The sequence below is a fragment of the Salvia splendens genome, chromosome 3, assembly GCF_004379255.2.
Source record: "Salvia splendens isolate huo1 chromosome 3, SspV2, whole genome shotgun sequence".
NCBI lineage: Eukaryota > Viridiplantae > Streptophyta > Magnoliopsida > Lamiales > Lamiaceae > Salvia > Salvia splendens.
The window spans coordinates 38,053,977-38,070,102 of record NC_056034.1 but is presented as its reverse complement, the minus strand read 5'-3'; the positions used below and the strand labels follow the sequence as shown (position 1 = coordinate 38,070,102).

Below are 16,126 nucleotides of genomic sequence, written 5' to 3'. Positions count from 1 at the left end.
GAGAGCTGAGAACTATTTTGCAGAAGAAGGAAGAGGAGGAGAAGAGAAGAAAGCAGTTTCTTTTTCAAATGCCAATGATGTAATCTAATTTTGGATGTGCAATGACCATTATACCCCCGCCTTATTATTGTGGAGTAAATTTGTGATTGAGGGAACTAATATCTCATTAAATTCAAAAATTAATACTAGCCCTTGATTTTTTTGATCTTGTGGCTATTATTTGTTCTCTAGTTATATGGTTAAGAGGTGTTTGCCATATATATATATATATATATATATATATATATATATATATATATATATATATATATAGTAGTATAAACAAAAATATTGTATTCCAATAGACGACTTACGTTGAGTTGATTGTATCACAAGATATGTAGAGAATTCAAATTGCTGTTATGAAAAAAGGAAAAGAAGCTATGGCGAAATTAAAAAAAAAACAATAAAAAATTGTGGTCAACATGAATTCAAGAAATAGCTGGAATGGAGTATTATTCTAGTAGTACTATTCAAATTACTACTTGTATTCGTCAACTTAATAGTTGATTCAAACAAGCATGATCGTATTCATATGATTCAATAGTTGACGTTCACACGATTCTAAAATACGAATTACAAAATCTTTAGTTGTGACAAAAAAAAATCAAACTGTTCCATTCCCATAGAAGCAAAATAATAGTCAATGTTCGTACATATTTCTGCATGTTCATATTGTCATGATCAACCTTATTAGCTGTAACCGTTATCTAAATAAAATGAACACAAATATACTCTATATCATGTCCTCACTTTGCATTAATTAAATGTCATGGTCAAGTATGTTGCATCCTCATTGTGACCACTATTTCAATTAAATAAACAAAAAGTAAGCTTATAGTATATCTTATTCATATTGATTTACATACAACTAGTTGCTTGGCGTGCAGGAATATCCAACCAAATGTAATTATCCAAATCATGAAATTATATAGGTAAGTGAGCAGTTTAAAAGGTGTTAAGAAAATTGTGATTGTGATAGACGATCATCATTCAAATAATTTCCTCAGTTTCTATGTATTCTAAAATTTACCGAATCATGATATTTGTATAAAAATGTACACTAAATTTTAAATTGTATTTATCAAATAAAGTGATTATCTATATTTTTATCCGTATAAATGTTTATAAAGTGTTTCTTCTACAACTTAATTATGTAATTGACCCACATATATCTATTTTTGTTGTCCAATCAAAAAGCTTGTGTTTGTATTTTTCAAGCTAGCTCACACGACTTTATAGATGTTTCCCTAAAGTCACGAGGGTATAATGGTCTTTTCGACAGACTGAACGTAGAGTTTCAAAACTCTATTTAATCATGAAATCTTACTCATTATCAAACTCCAACTTTGGAAAATCTCACACACACACACACAACACACAGTTATACATATCCATGGCATCATCCATAGCTACGGAGCCTGAAAAGATGGCGGCGGGGCCTCCACCGGCGGTGGAGAAAGAGAGCTTTCCGGTGGCGGATGTGGTGCTGAGATTCTTGGTGTTTGCATCAGGTTTAGTGGCTGTTTTGGTAATGGTCACAAGCAAAGAAACACAAGTCGTTGGCCAAAGTCCCATTCCACCCTTTGGACTCGTTAGACAATCTGCCAAGTTCAACCATTCACCAGCTTTCGTGTAAGTAATTAACATTTGTGATACTATTTCAATTTCGGTACGGTAACAATATGAATTTTTATACTCCATCTACACTTATAACGTGTGTATACTGGCATCAATAAATACCGTGAATACTAAAAAAAAATTATCGAAAGGTATGCCGTTAAATTTTGGTACAATATATCAAGAATCTGGTGTCGTGTCAATATTAAAATTAACCATACTGAAAATTCGGTATACTAAAATTTTTGATAAAGTAGTTTTTATTCATACTGAAATTTTGATACAATATATATTATGGTAGTTTCGGTATGCAGTACTGACCCACCCTGGGTAGTAGTTCAATGAAAACTTTAATTGTTAGTTAATAAATCAATATGTTAGTTGAGAAATCTGATTGTGTTGCTGCGTTCATGGAGTTCTAATTTGGCGGCTGTTATATTTAGTGGTACCAAAACTTATCTTCTTTGCTTAATGAAAAACGGCAAATTTTATAATAAATATTTATTTCTTCTTTAAAGTGATTTTTTGACTAATTCGTACCTGTTTGTTTGACTAACAATAGGTGGTATTATCACCCAATCTTTTCATTGCTTACCTGCGACCAACCTATGCGTGAAATATATACCCCTATAAAATCATAAAAGTCTAGAAGAATTTCATATACAAATGGTTTCTTTTCTTCACCAATTTAAGCAAATTAATTATATTAATATGTATACTAAGCTTCTAAACTAACCTTAGAAATTGAAATAGAGTATAACTATTGGCACTAGTAACACCATAATTATTCGTGATTTTATTGATTACTTTTGTTTAAAAAAGTTACAAAAGTGGCATACTTTGTATCTCAAGAAATAAACTGGTTTGGAATCTATTGTATCGCAATAATTACAATTATATAATCCGTTTATATTATTACTATTGTTATAATTATACATATCAAACAAAGGCCACAGCTGCAACTTGAAAAGAAGAAAGATATTTGTATGTGGATATGTCACCACATCAAGTGACAGTTATTTGATTTCAGCAATACACATATCATAAGTCTTTTAAGTTTTAATTTATATGCCAATAATAGAAATCTAAAAATTGAGATTTATGATTGATTATGCAGATTCTTTGTAGCAGCACTTTCAGTTGCAGGGTTGTATGGCCTCATAACAACCCTCATCTCTCTCTTGGCTCTACGCAAACCAGGCATCCATACAAGACTCATCTCTCACTTCATCATTTTCGACGTCGTAAGCTCTCAATACTTCATGCTAAAAACACTGATCATAATTATAAAGAAAAAAAATCAAGCAGATGATCATAATTATGGATTCTAACAATGTACATTATGCAGCTATTGCTCGGAATCATGGCTGCAGCAACGGGAGCAGCAGGCGGAGTTGCTTACATAGGTTTGAAGGGCAACAAGTATGTCCGGTGGAACAAGATCTGCAATCTGTATGGTGAATTCTGCAAGCACATTGGGGGTTCAATTGCTGTCTCCTTGTTTGGATCCGTCGTGATGGCACTGCTCATCTTGCTGTCGGTCCGCTCTCTGGCCAAGAAAATCCCAAGACACAACCACTCACATTAAGCCAGAAATGAATCAGAATCATGCTTGTTAAACATGGACTCTTCTCTTGTTGTGTGTGCATATGTTGATATGTAGATGTGTTTCTTTCTGTAGTTTGCACAACTAGTATTCAATTCATTGTCGTTCGTGTATTTGCTTCGTTCGTGCTGTTAAGATTGCTGTGAGAGACAATTTCAATAGAATTTTTTGTGAAAATCAGTGCACCTAATTTGTGATAATTTACAGCAATAACCAGAATTCAAGAACATGCCACAACACATGCTTATAAAATTTCGGCTATCATGAAAGGTACATTGCACGAAAATCTCTTCGACTTTTGATGATTTACTGCTGAAACACAATTTCTCATATTAAGCAAGAATAGTCACATAGTAGGTAGGTACATAGCAAGCAAAATCTTGAAAGAATTCCAATCAGAAGATTGTTTGCTCTCCTAATTCTTGGCCAGCCATTCCCTGTTCTAGCACCCTCTTAAAGAATCCCTCCAACGTGTCGTTGCCATAACTAGGCGTGCTATCAGCATCATACTTGCCCGTCTCAGGATCCCAAATCAGCATACTCTCAGCAGCATAGTATCTCCCAATCTTGCCAAACTCCGCTGTATCCTCCAACGAGGGGAAGATCTTAACAAGAAAATCAAGAATTCCAATTGCAAAGTCCATTATCTGTATAGGCACTTTCAAGAACTTTGGCCCTTTACCTGCAAGCCTAAAAAGCATCTCCCCTTGCTCCAACAGGGTCACTGCCTTCCTCGGTCCACCAATAGGTAGAACCTTATTCACCAGCTCCTCACTCAACACACAGTCTGCGATGAAGGAAGCCAAATCCGGCTCACTAATAGGCTTGCACACGCATAGCCTCCCGTCTCCTTTATCAGCTCCGCCTCGAATTTCAGCTTAGCACGCTGGAATTCGAGGAGGGGCTTCTGCACGTAGATTGCAGACAGCAGCACAAAATGTGCAGCCCCAAATTTCCTACCAACAACAAGACTATTCTTAGTTGCCTCATAAGCATTCAACCAAGAATCTTTGACTCCACCACTCCTACAGTCCTACTAGCTAAACAAGACACAACAACATCAATTGAAATTCCAAGATTCTCAATGCTTTCCTCCAAAGATTCCAACTTTGTTACATCAGAGAAACAGGCATTTGCACCACTCAACAACCCCAGTGTCTCATCCTTGCTGTTCTTGCCCTTTATGCCACTTCTCTCTCTAGCAACAGCAATGACATTAAACCCTCTTCTCACTAACTCTTTCACCACAAAATTTCCAATGTAACCGGTGGAGCCAACAACCAAAATATTAGTATCTTTTGGGTTTTTGCTTCTGAATCAAGGCTTGGGAGGTTCAATTGCTGGAGCAGCTGAAGCAGTGACAAATTGGGATCTTTTTCGATTAGCTTTGCAAGATTCAGATAAATGAACTGAAGGGAGAGGAACAGAGCATGGGACTGTTGGTACCTGGAAGTGGTTGATGAATTGACGTGTGAGCAAGTTTTTGAAGCTGTTGGATTTTAAGTAGTTGAGATTGAAACCATTGCAGTTGAAGGGTGTGCAAATGAACATTTTCTTGGTAAGTTAAAGATTGGATTTTTAGGGAAAACTGGATTTGTTAATGTGAAGCATTCTTTTTTTCTTCTACTCCTAGAAGGCTCCAAAATTTGAATAAATTCTGAAAGCAATGATGGAGAAAGAGCATAACCAGTGGTTCTATCATGGAAGAATCCAAATGAACGGCTGATATTTGATGGGATGATCGGATGATCAAATGGAAAGTATAGCCGTGAAACTAATTAGATCCATTCTTTAAATTATGGAAATTTCTTCAAGACCTTCTTCATATATATGTACTGTACATAATGACATCCTCCTCTACACATTATATATAAACTAAAAATCTACACAAATAACAAAATGCGACCATAACTTAAATTTTAAGCATTTATTAATTAATTTCAGTTTTTGATACGTTTTCTGTAGCATGTCAAAAATTCAAAAAATTAAAATCATCAAATTAGGTCGTATATTCATATAGTCTTTATAGTAGAATAGCTTGAATAAAAATTAATTTAATTGATAATGATGAGATGGTTTGTGAACTTATATGTAATCTTTCAAGTTATGGCCACATTTATTTTTCGTTCATTTAGTATATACTACTAATAAGAAAAATAAAGGTATAGATGCCATAAGCTCCCATATTAAGATTGTATGATTGTAGTTATTCCCTCCGTCCTGAAAAATAAAGTAAAAGAGAAAATAATGTACAGAATAGTCTTACTTACATTATTTTTTCTCTTACTTTACTATCTCTTAACTATAACTATTTAGTAGTATTATTTTTGCCAAACGAGTGCGAAAAAGGAACTGAGACAAATTTTCTAGAAGGGGAGCAGTATATTCAAGTATAAAGAATGTATTTATGTTCACACTAATTAGTTTCTACTATATAACCCTTTTAAGGATCCATTTGCCAAAACATTATAAGTTAGATGTACTATATCATATTGCCACGGAATTTTTACTCCTATCATCAACAATAACGTTCCTTAAACTAGGACTCCTACTTTATTACTATATTACTCTAGTCTCACAACACTTTTTAAATACTTTATAATATTATTCACAATTCGTCATCTCTTTACTTAACAATTCATAGACCTTAGAACTAACCTTTTGAATTTTATTATTTTTCTTAATTTAATTAAAATACAAAATTTATTAAAATTCTAAAATTGCATTTTATTAAGAAAAGTTTCAAATACTATAACTACATTATATTAGATGTCATAAAGTAAATAATCTAAATTGTGGCTAAAGTTATCCCAGATTTGTTTGACTAGGTATTCGCAAAAATGTGGCATCGCACCTTGGTGTGTTGGTTGTAGTGGCGGAGTTCAACGAGTCGTGGTATTTTTGCCGAACCAATTAATCTTAATCGTGTTTGGCACTTCATCAATAATAACTTTGTTGTGCATTATAACGCACGCATACATGACGTCAGTAAGCACTTCCCCAAACAGTTTCGCACAAGACATATGGCAATGGGCCAATGGCGAAACGTGCTTGTAGAACTAAGAATATTCTTTCGACATATTTCATGGCAACATCTTGTTTTGAGGTCGAGTGAGCACAAAAATAACTTCACAAAGGTCGACTAGCTCCGATAGATATCATGACCGAGATAGCAACCCATTTAGATTCAGCTCTTTTTAGTACTCACTTTCTATTATAATTTTTTATATTTTTAAAAATAACACCAATAAAGGCTATTTATAGCTAAATAAAATTAATAAAGAGTCAACAATTGCTGGTTAGAGAATACAATTTCACTAGTCTCCTCCTGCTATTGATCACTGTGCCATCATTCATTTACTTAATTAGGAAGACATCAAATGTTATCTACAAATTCCACCGCCTAATGATATAAATGGATCGTGACATCCTTTTGGATATGAAGAAATAAACATTCATCCACAAAATAGCACCGCCATTTTTTAGAATGATGCAAACTGCTTCATCAAACTTTAATTGAGTTTATTAAAAGCTCAGCATCCATCTTTTTCATTGAGTTGCATTCATTTCCACCCAAAAATATGGTAACTTTTTTTAGATCACTAAGAAACATAATAATATATATACATAGCTCGCTCCATAGCTGGAACAAAGAAATTAGTGTTCTTTTTCTGTGAATTAATTTGGTTAAAACTGCTGTAAATGCCTCACACCGATTAACCCTATTATTTGAAGCTTAGAGAAAATTACATAACCCTAGCCATGGGATAACCAATCTCAGTGTTTAATTGTTAGTTTAATACTAGTAATCTTGAAAACTATAAATGTCCATACCCTAAAACAAGCTATGAATATTTACTACTCCCTCTGTCCCAATAAAAATACGCATTAGAAAATGTGTATTCTTGTGAGATAGATTAAAAAGAAAAAAATGCATATTCTTGTGGGACGGAGAAGTAATAGCAGCACGTTAAAATACATTCTTGCAACTCTGCTCATCCAAGCCCCTTAGCCCAAGTGGTAGAGGGGCAAGGATACCGCGTCACCCTAGAGGTTACGAGTTTGACCACTGGGAGGCGCATCTTGGGGATTAATTTCCCATGGGGTGATGAGTTCATTGGCCTGGACCCAGGAGCTGGGGGAGATAGGTTAACTAGCCTGGACCCAGGAGCTGGGGGAGATAGGTTAACTGGTCTTGCAACTCTGCTCCTCCGAAACCATCAGTGTTGCCCCTGTGGGCATCTTTTTAAATTCGTTCTATCTCAATGTTATCAAATGTCGGATATGGCGGTGCTAGCATTATGCAAGAAACATGTGGGCATCTTTTTAAATTCGTTCTATCTCAATGTTATCAAATGTCGGATATGGCTGTGCTAGCATTATGCAAGAAACATGGTTGTTAGAGTGTTATATTATGCTTTATTAATTGTTTTAAGTGTTTTAGATGTTATATTTTTTAATTTTTGAATTATATATAAATATATAAGTATTATTTTATTTATTTAATTTTTTACCGTCATATCCGCCATACTAATACGCCATATCCTTATGGCGGTTTTTAGGCAAACCGCCATAAGCCGCCATACGAGATTGATAACATTGCTCTATCTTATCTAACGACTTACCAATAAATAGGACAACACCAATGATGCAAAAAATGAATCAAATCAAAGATTAAATCAAGAAAGAATGGCATCACCCTCCCAAGATCTTCTTGATGCTCAAACTCATGTTTGGAACCACATTTACAACTACATAAACAGCTTGTCACTAAGATCTGCGCTTCAGCTACGAATACCCGATGTTATCCACAAACACGGCAAGCCTATGACGCTATCTCAGCTGGCCGAAGCCCTCTGCATCAACACAGCAAAATCCAGTGCCCTCTATCGCCTCATGCGAATTCTAGTCCACTCCAAGTTCTTCGACAAGGTGAACATCTCCGACCAAGAGGAGACAGAAGAAGCTTATTCTCTCACCATGGCTTCACGTCTCTTGATAGGAGATGATCCACTGAGCCTTGCCCCTTTTGCACTTCTCGTCACCAACCCGGCCTGGATTGACACGTTCCATCATATGAGTGAATGGTTTCATGACGAATGTCCCAATGCGTTCTTCACCAAAAATCGGATGGATCAATGGGAGTTTGCAGCCAAAGATGAGAAGTGGAATCAAGGGTTTAATGAGGCCATGGCTGCTGATTCACGCTTCGTAAGCAGCATACTTATTCAAGAATGCAAGCATGTTTTTTGAGGGGTTCAAGACGATGGTGGATGTCGCGGGCGGCACAGGGGAGGTGTCCAAGGCGTTGGCCGGGGCATTTTCCGGGTTAAAATGCATCGTTCTCGACCAGCCACATGTCATTGGTAGCATGGAAGGCTCTGAGAATGTGAGGTTTGTCAGTGGAGACATGTTTGACTTCATTCCTCCTGCTGATGCAGTTTTCCTCAAGGTATAGTCTTTTGGTATAACTTCTCTTATTTGATTCAAATCCTTTACTTATGGGAATGCAACTTTGTCATTGACAGTGGATAATACACAATTGGGGCGACGAAGATTGCATCAAACTACTGAGAAAATGCAAAGAAGCAATAGTTCACAGCAAAATTAGTGGTAAAAAGGTGATTATTGTGGACATGGTTGTGGATGAGGAGAAGCAAGCTCATGAGGCAACTGAAACTCAACTGTTCATGGATGTGGTTATGATGGCTAATTTTACTGGAAAAGAAAGAAATGAGAAAGAATGGGCTAAGCTCTTTGCTGCTGCTGGCTTCAAAAATTATAAAATCACTCCTACTTTAGGAGTTAGGTCTATAATTGAGGTGTTTCCGTGATTGTTCACCTTGTCATCTAAAATTATATACTCTATGCATATAAATAAAGTTACATCTCGACGACGCATGCCACGCCCGAGCTCGCCTAACTAACTCCCAAGCCACGACTCATGTCCCAAGTGCAAAGTAGGAAGGTCACATATCTCAAAGATTATATCTCAAGGATCTGAGTCCTTTTTAGATTAGGATATACTAGTCTTTTATATGCAGTACTTATTACTTCTTGTCCTGTTCAGAGGCGAGCATATCATAAGCTCCGGGTTTGGTTTTCTTTATCGGTTCTTTCCCAAACCCGTATTTAGAGAGTCGAACCGCATAGGGTCTCCATTACTTTTTAAGAATGAATTTAGTTACATATCTTATCCTTGTTCTTCTACAAACCCTAAATTTTATTATTCAAAACCCTAATTTCCCAACTCTTGTGGGGACGTTTGCCGAGATTCTCAAAATCGACACCAATAGTAGTGTAACGTATCAGAAACTCTAATCCACTATAAGAGATTGTAAAAGACAAGCATTATATGTTCATAGAAATTCTTTTTCAAAAAATTAAACATGATCACACATCTGAACCATGATATTGAAATCACAAACTAATGTGTTTAAATAATGTTTCAAACTACCTAAGCATCTGTCCAATCAATTTCGATATATATGTTATTTATGGAGCGCCGGAGACAGTTTGATGCAGCATTACTTAAAAATAAACCAAGAAAACAAGTAAGATCAAAGTTAACTGTGCATACAGCATATATTGATATTGATATTGATATTGATATTGATATTGATATTGATATTGATATTGATATTGAAACTAAATATCTCACAGATCAAGACTTTTCTCCCAATGGAAGGGGAAAAGTTTTCAGCATATACAAAACTATAAATATTTCTCATGATCCCAAAAAATATATAGAAACAAAATATGTGGGACAAATTTTCTCTCCAAGAATTGCAGATTATCCAGCCTGAGGTATGGAGTTGCAAATAGGGGCAGCGTACCAGGAAACGAGTTTGCATCGTCTCTTGCAATTTGCCTCTGAGTTGATGGGTTAGGAGTGAGTGAGTGTATGATGGTCTATTCTCCCTAGTTCAGTACAGAACTCTTCTTCGACTGCTTTGACTTCCTTCTTGAAGCCCCAATACCAGCAGGGTCAGCCAACGGGCCTGACCACGTCTGCATGGGTTCTTTGGCATATGAGAAGTTCATGGAACTGAATGGGACATCAGGAGGATCAAAGGCTGGGTCGATAAGATGTGATGAGTCCATAGTATAGCCAAGCCCTCCATCCTGATGTGGAGGAGGAAATTTCTCGCTTTTGCTCTTTGCATTTGCGTGGTTGATCAGACGCCGCCTCTGTTTAACAGAGTAAGACAAAGTTGGTCCAGTTTAGAAATGAATGCATCATGCGGAATGAAATTTGAAAATATTCACAAACACTCTATGTGATCTCTCCTAGCAAAGTAGCAATATTATTCATTAGTGAGAATGACTAATATCAAAGTATCCATTACTTAAGGGTTACTATTTTGGAAATAAGACAATAATTAACCGAATTTCCAACTTTTGCGTAACTTACAAAATCCCCAAAATTGTCAGCATTAACACGATGTAGTTTTATAATTTTATTGCTGAAAGAATTGGGATGTTGTAATTACCAAGGTCAAGAAGTGGTGTCGCAATAGCAACACTTTAGAAGTCGTGTAAAAATTACTTTTCAGCCAAGTGCTGTGTTATTTCGGGCAATCAACCCACAATCTAAACCTTCTAAAATCACTTTCAGATCCATTCCCATTTCAGCCAAGCAGATATGCTAACAAGAATAACGAAGAACAATTCTAGTCCACTAAGAACCATACAAACAAAAGGGTGAAGAAACAGCATTCTGCTCATATATAGGCGAACCGCCCATTCTTGAACAGGAAAAAAAAGTTCTGATGCTGATTATCAAGGTAAAGTTTCAAGGTTAAGGTCACAGATTGTAAGCAGATAAAGAGGTGTTTGAAAGATGAATCTTAGGAGACGTACATCAAGGTTGGCTTGCAGCTCTGCATTGGCTTCAGGGACACGTATTTTCCGCATTGATCGTTCACGTGTCCGTGGTTTCTTCACACCATCTGCATTTGTCTTACCGGCAGCTCTCAACCTGCAATTTTGTAGCTGCATCAGCTTAGCATTAAATAAATTACTTGTCACTCCAAATTAATGCAAACCCGAGCTTATTTATATACATGATAGGTAAACAATTACTAAAAGACATTGGACACCTAAAACACCAGACCTTCTAGCTTCTTCATCCCGACGCTTAGCATCCATCTCCTTACTTGGTGGGTATTTTGGAAGGCTTGAAGGATCACACGCATAAGGTTTTGTAGTGAAGAACTGCAAAAACATAAAGCATTCAAAGCATATTAGCTTGTGCAGCATAGAAAAGGGGATGCCAGACAGAACCACAGACAGATTCGCGCATGAGGCAAATTAGAGATCAAAGATATGGACACAAGAAATCATAAAGTGAAATCAATCGGGAGGTTTGCCTATCATATAGATAGTTTTAGCAGATTTTATTATATTTTTATCGTTTTTAACTAGGCATACTTGATGAGTGTGAGCGTGTGTTGGAGAAAGAGAGAGAGCTCACGTCACTCCTTAAAGAAGCTGTGGCAGTTTGACGCTCAGCTGGATCAATCGAAAGTAGCGTCTCAATCAAAGGCAGTGATGACTGTGGGAAATCCTTAAATGTCTCTACTATGCGTCTTTTATATGCCTGCTGGGGCTTGAATATGGTTGCATGCGGTAGCTTTGACCTTTTCCAATACTCGTCAGACGGAGAACCACATAACTTGAAAATCCTGTGAAGTTGTTCCACCTGAGCACAAGAATTAGGTAAAGGAAAATCAACAATCATCACTTAGATAGAATGTATACACATTGTGAAGAGCCTAAAATCTAATGGCGGCAGCATTACCTCTGTCCGCCCCGTCATAATGGGCTTCCCAGCAAATAGCTCGGCTAAAATGCACCCAGCACTCCACAAGTCAATTCCCACGCCATAGTCAGTGGCGCCAAGAAGCAGTTCTGGTGCTCTATACCACAGAGTAACCACACGGCTTGTCATATGCTGCTTCTTGCTGGGATCAAAAGAGGAAGCCAGTCCGAAATCAGCAATCTTCAGAACTCCTTCATCATCAATTAGAAGATTGGAGCCTTTAATATCACGGTGTAAAACATAGCGGTTGTGACAGTGTTCAAGGCCAGACAATAGCTGATGCACAAAGCATTTCACCTACAGTATCAATTTACACAAAAATATTCAAAATCTAGCTCGGAAACAGAACACTAAATCACATCACAGCAAAATCCTACCTGAGGCTCTGTAAACTTAATGCTGGGACTCGATGAAAGGCCAGCCAAATCATGTGGCATATAATCGAACACTAGATACAAACTACAGGACATCCTTGAGGTCACCAAACCTTGCAATTTGATGACATTTGGATGATCCAAGCGGCGCAGGATTAAAATCTCCCTAGCCATAAACCTTATGCTCTCTGGCTCTAAATTATCGAATCTAACCTTCTTCAACGCAACAATGTTTCCTGTTAGAGCATCTCTAGCTTTATACACGTTACTATACGTACCTTGTCCAATCTAAACAAACAGAAAAACACAAAATGACAAAACAACACTGCAGGAAACATGTGAACTAGATAAACACACTGAAACATAACTAGAACTGAAAATCAGCTTGCCTTATCAAGCTTCTCGAATGTATCAGCTCGACGGGGGATCCACCCACTGAGAGCCTCACCAGCAACTGCCACGAGCCAAGAAGGCCATCCAGCAGCCACTTGCTCGCCATGAACATTATTAGGGGGATTACTTAACCTAGGATTCGGTCTCGACCTCCTCTTTTCGTTTCTCGATTGCCTCACAATCCGATCTTTCAAATCCTCTTTCTTAACCCCACCATTCTGAACTTCACCACCATTTGGTTTACTCACCGAACTCTCTACTACTTTCTCCCCACTCTCAGCTGTGACTGGCAACTTGTCTCTCCTCTTCTCCACTACACCATTCCCTCCGGGTGAACCAGACTCAGAAATTTCTTTGCCGAAAGCACACCCCATTTCTCAGTCACTCCAGCCCTCATTTCTCAGCACATAGCAAAATCTTGCCCCTCATTCAAAACCCACAAAAATATCACCAAATAACTAAATTAAATACACAAAAAATCAAGCATGGAAAGAAGCACACTTACTACTGTAAAAACACACGCATTACTCAATTCAAATATGCTACTATATGCGACGAAACTGGCAAATAAATCTGAATTAAGTAAATAATCAGAATGGGGTGCAATTGGAATTGCTGTTAAAGGCGACTTGAGTAATAAAGATTGAATCTTGCAGTGTAATGCAGCAAGAACCCTAGATTTATGAGTGCGCAAGAAAGCAAAAGAAGCAATTATGATTTTGTTAAAGCCCGCGATGAATTGCGGTCAAAAATAAGCTACACAAAAACATAAAGCAAAGGCAAATTATACAGTGAATATTGGTGGCTTTCCTATACTTTACGTATTTTTCTTTTTCCGGTTGGACTTTTTATTTGTTCATTTTTTTTCCTGGAAATGAATAAACAGAAATAATTAGTTAGATGACAAGATAGAGGAAAAAATATTACTAATATTAATTTAGCTACACTTCATCATCTTATAAATTTTTAATTTTAATAAATATGTATAATTTGATAATTACGGATACTCGATTAATGTTGGTATAGTCTATATCCTAATTTCAATGCTCTAATCTTGAGCCATTTATTAGACTATATGACAATTTCTTCTTACCCATCATTCAATAATACTCTCTCCGTCCCATGCTATTCGTACTTTTCACTTTGACACATTCGACCATCTATGAGATGTTATAACTGTATAAGTTGCACAAAACATAATTATACCCTAGTTGAATCATTAAAAAGTTAAACTATCATATTTCTTTTCTAACATAATTAACATTTGTTGGTTGTTTAGTGTACCTTATTAACAAAATATAATGTGATAATAAACATTATTGCATCCTGTTAAGCATACATACTTTTGTTTTGTATATCAATAAATTGTGTTCCGCTAGTAGGACAAGAAATAGAAGAATAAATATAATTGGGGTTGAATTGATTATCATGCAATGGACTAAAGTAAAAGGGTTCATCCAAATTTTATGACTCAAATTTTGACGGTTTTCAAAAAAAGTAATTGATGATGCATTGTTCTCTACATCAATTAATTTATCGTGTACTAAATGCTAGAAATACATGTTTGATTTTGAAGATATGAGGTGAATTCTAGTAGGAGTATATTATTAATTTGCAACGATAAAACTGATGTATGAATACCACCATCATAATCTGTGAAGTGCGCAGTGAGACATTAATCAAAATCTTGATGAAAAAAAAAAGTTTTAAGACCATCTCCAAGGGTACACTAAAATCTAAAATGAGATAGGTAATTAGCTTCAATAGTACTCTAAAACTAATTCTATTTTTGGTTTTTGGAAAAAAAAATATCTATCTTTAAGTTTACACTAAACTCAAATCCAGAAGTTTTTCAAATTTAATGAGTAAAAAGAGGATAATATAGATAATATTCTTTTAAGTTTGAGTTTAGTGTAAATATTTAAAGTAAAATCATATTTAATGTGACATTTACATTAAAATTGGTTTGAGTTTAATGTAAATTGTTGAAGATGTTGTAAGAAAAACAAAATTTTGGTACTTATCATTCAAATTTCAGACTTGGAGATACAAATAAGAGCATCCACAATGGCGCCTAGCGCACCGCCTAGCCGAGCGCCGGCGCTAGGCGGTCGCTAGGCGAACCATTGGAGAATCCGAAAACCGCCGAGCGGTTTTTCGGAAATCAATTTCGCCTAGCGCTAGGCGGTCGAAAACCGCTGGGCTATGCGCTGGGCGATCCGCTCGGCTCCATTGCAGCGCCTGGATCGCCCAGCGCATAGCCCAGCGGATTTTTTTTTTAATTTTCGAAACACTATATATACGCGATTTGCACTTCATTTTCATTCGCACCACTTGTATTAACGAGTACTCTCTCTATCTTAATTTATGTACAAGATCAACACCGAGAAATGGATCTGAACAACGAGCCTAGTTCAGGGACGAGCGGTTCTCAAACTCCCCCAATCCCCATTGGAGGCGGATGGAATCAGATGCCCGGGTACTACAACATGTACCCGTGGCAGCAGATGCTACCCGGGATGCCGACCGGAGGGAGTCTGCCGGGGGGGTTCCCGGCGATGCGGGGTTGGGCACCCAATATGCAGATGATGCCAGGGTGGGCACCCAATATGCAGATGATACCCGGGGGAGGTTCGGAGACGCAGGGGACGCCGGGGGGCGTACCGGCGACGCAGGTGACGCGGGGGGACGTCTATCGCCCCAGTTTTGATTTTTTGACTGCTTCGTCGCACACATCGACCCCAACGGATGCGCAGTTCACGCCGAGCGGTTTTGATGATTTTGCGTTGTCGGATTTGGGGTTTGATAGTCTCGGAGTTCCGGAAACTCCCATTCAAACGGGGGGAGCAGTGCAGGGTAGTGGCGCCCCAAAGAAGAAGGGCAAGGGAAAGAAGGTAGGGGAGTCGTCGCAGCCGGGTGGGGATGACCCCACGGTACGGAGAAGGTGGACGGACGAGGAGAATGTTGCGTTGTCAAAGGCGTGGGTGAGTGTTTGCGACGATCCTCTTGTTTCTAATAACCAGAGGATCGTCAACGTGTGGGGCAAGGTAGCAGCAGCCTACCAGCTATTTTGCCCGGAGGGGAGGCCACACAACGGGGAGGATTGCCGGAAGGCGTGGAACCGAATCAGGGCTGCCGTCTCCCGATTTTCGGGTTTGTACGCCAACGCCCTCCGCATGCAGAGTAGTGGCCAAACGGAGGACGACTGCAGGAGGATAGCGGAGAAAGCCTTCCCCCAGCCCGGGTTGTATAAGGACTTCACCTACTGGA

At 37.6% G+C, this 16,126-nt stretch overlaps 2 protein-coding genes and 2 pseudogenes across 2 annotated transcripts; 2 read left to right on the top strand and 2 right to left on the bottom strand.

Annotated features, from left to right (window-relative positions):
* The first annotated feature begins 1,376 nt into the window (after positions 1-1,376).
* On the top strand, positions 1,377-3,442 carry LOC121795934 (CASP-like protein 1). Its single transcript, XM_042194614.1, has 3 exons — positions 1,377-1,674; positions 2,777-2,903; positions 3,008-3,442. Exons 1-3 carry the CDS (start codon positions 1,436-1,438, stop codon positions 3,245-3,247), a joined length of 606 nt encoding a protein of 201 aa, XP_042050548.1. The 5' UTR covers positions 1,377-1,435; the 3' UTR covers positions 3,248-3,442.
* Positions 3,443-3,551: 109 nt separating this feature from the next.
* LOC121795920 lies at positions 3,552-4,991 on the bottom strand (annotated as a pseudogene).
* A 2,963-nt stretch (positions 4,992-7,954) lies between these two features.
* On the top strand, positions 7,955-9,099 carry LOC121795925 (annotated as a pseudogene).
* Positions 9,100-9,853: 754 nt separating this feature from the next.
* LOC121795911 (probable serine/threonine-protein kinase At1g54610) lies at positions 9,854-13,634 on the bottom strand. Its single transcript, XM_042194580.1, has 7 exons — positions 12,853-13,634; positions 12,467-12,751; positions 12,069-12,386; positions 11,742-11,969; positions 11,382-11,482; positions 11,129-11,246; positions 9,854-10,456 (listed from the first exon to the last, which is right to left on the bottom strand). Exons 1-7 carry the CDS (start codon positions 13,228-13,230, stop codon positions 10,187-10,189), a joined length of 1,698 nt encoding a protein of 565 aa, XP_042050514.1. The 5' UTR covers positions 13,231-13,634; the 3' UTR covers positions 9,854-10,186.
* Between the last annotated feature and the right edge of the window lie 2,492 nt (positions 13,635-16,126).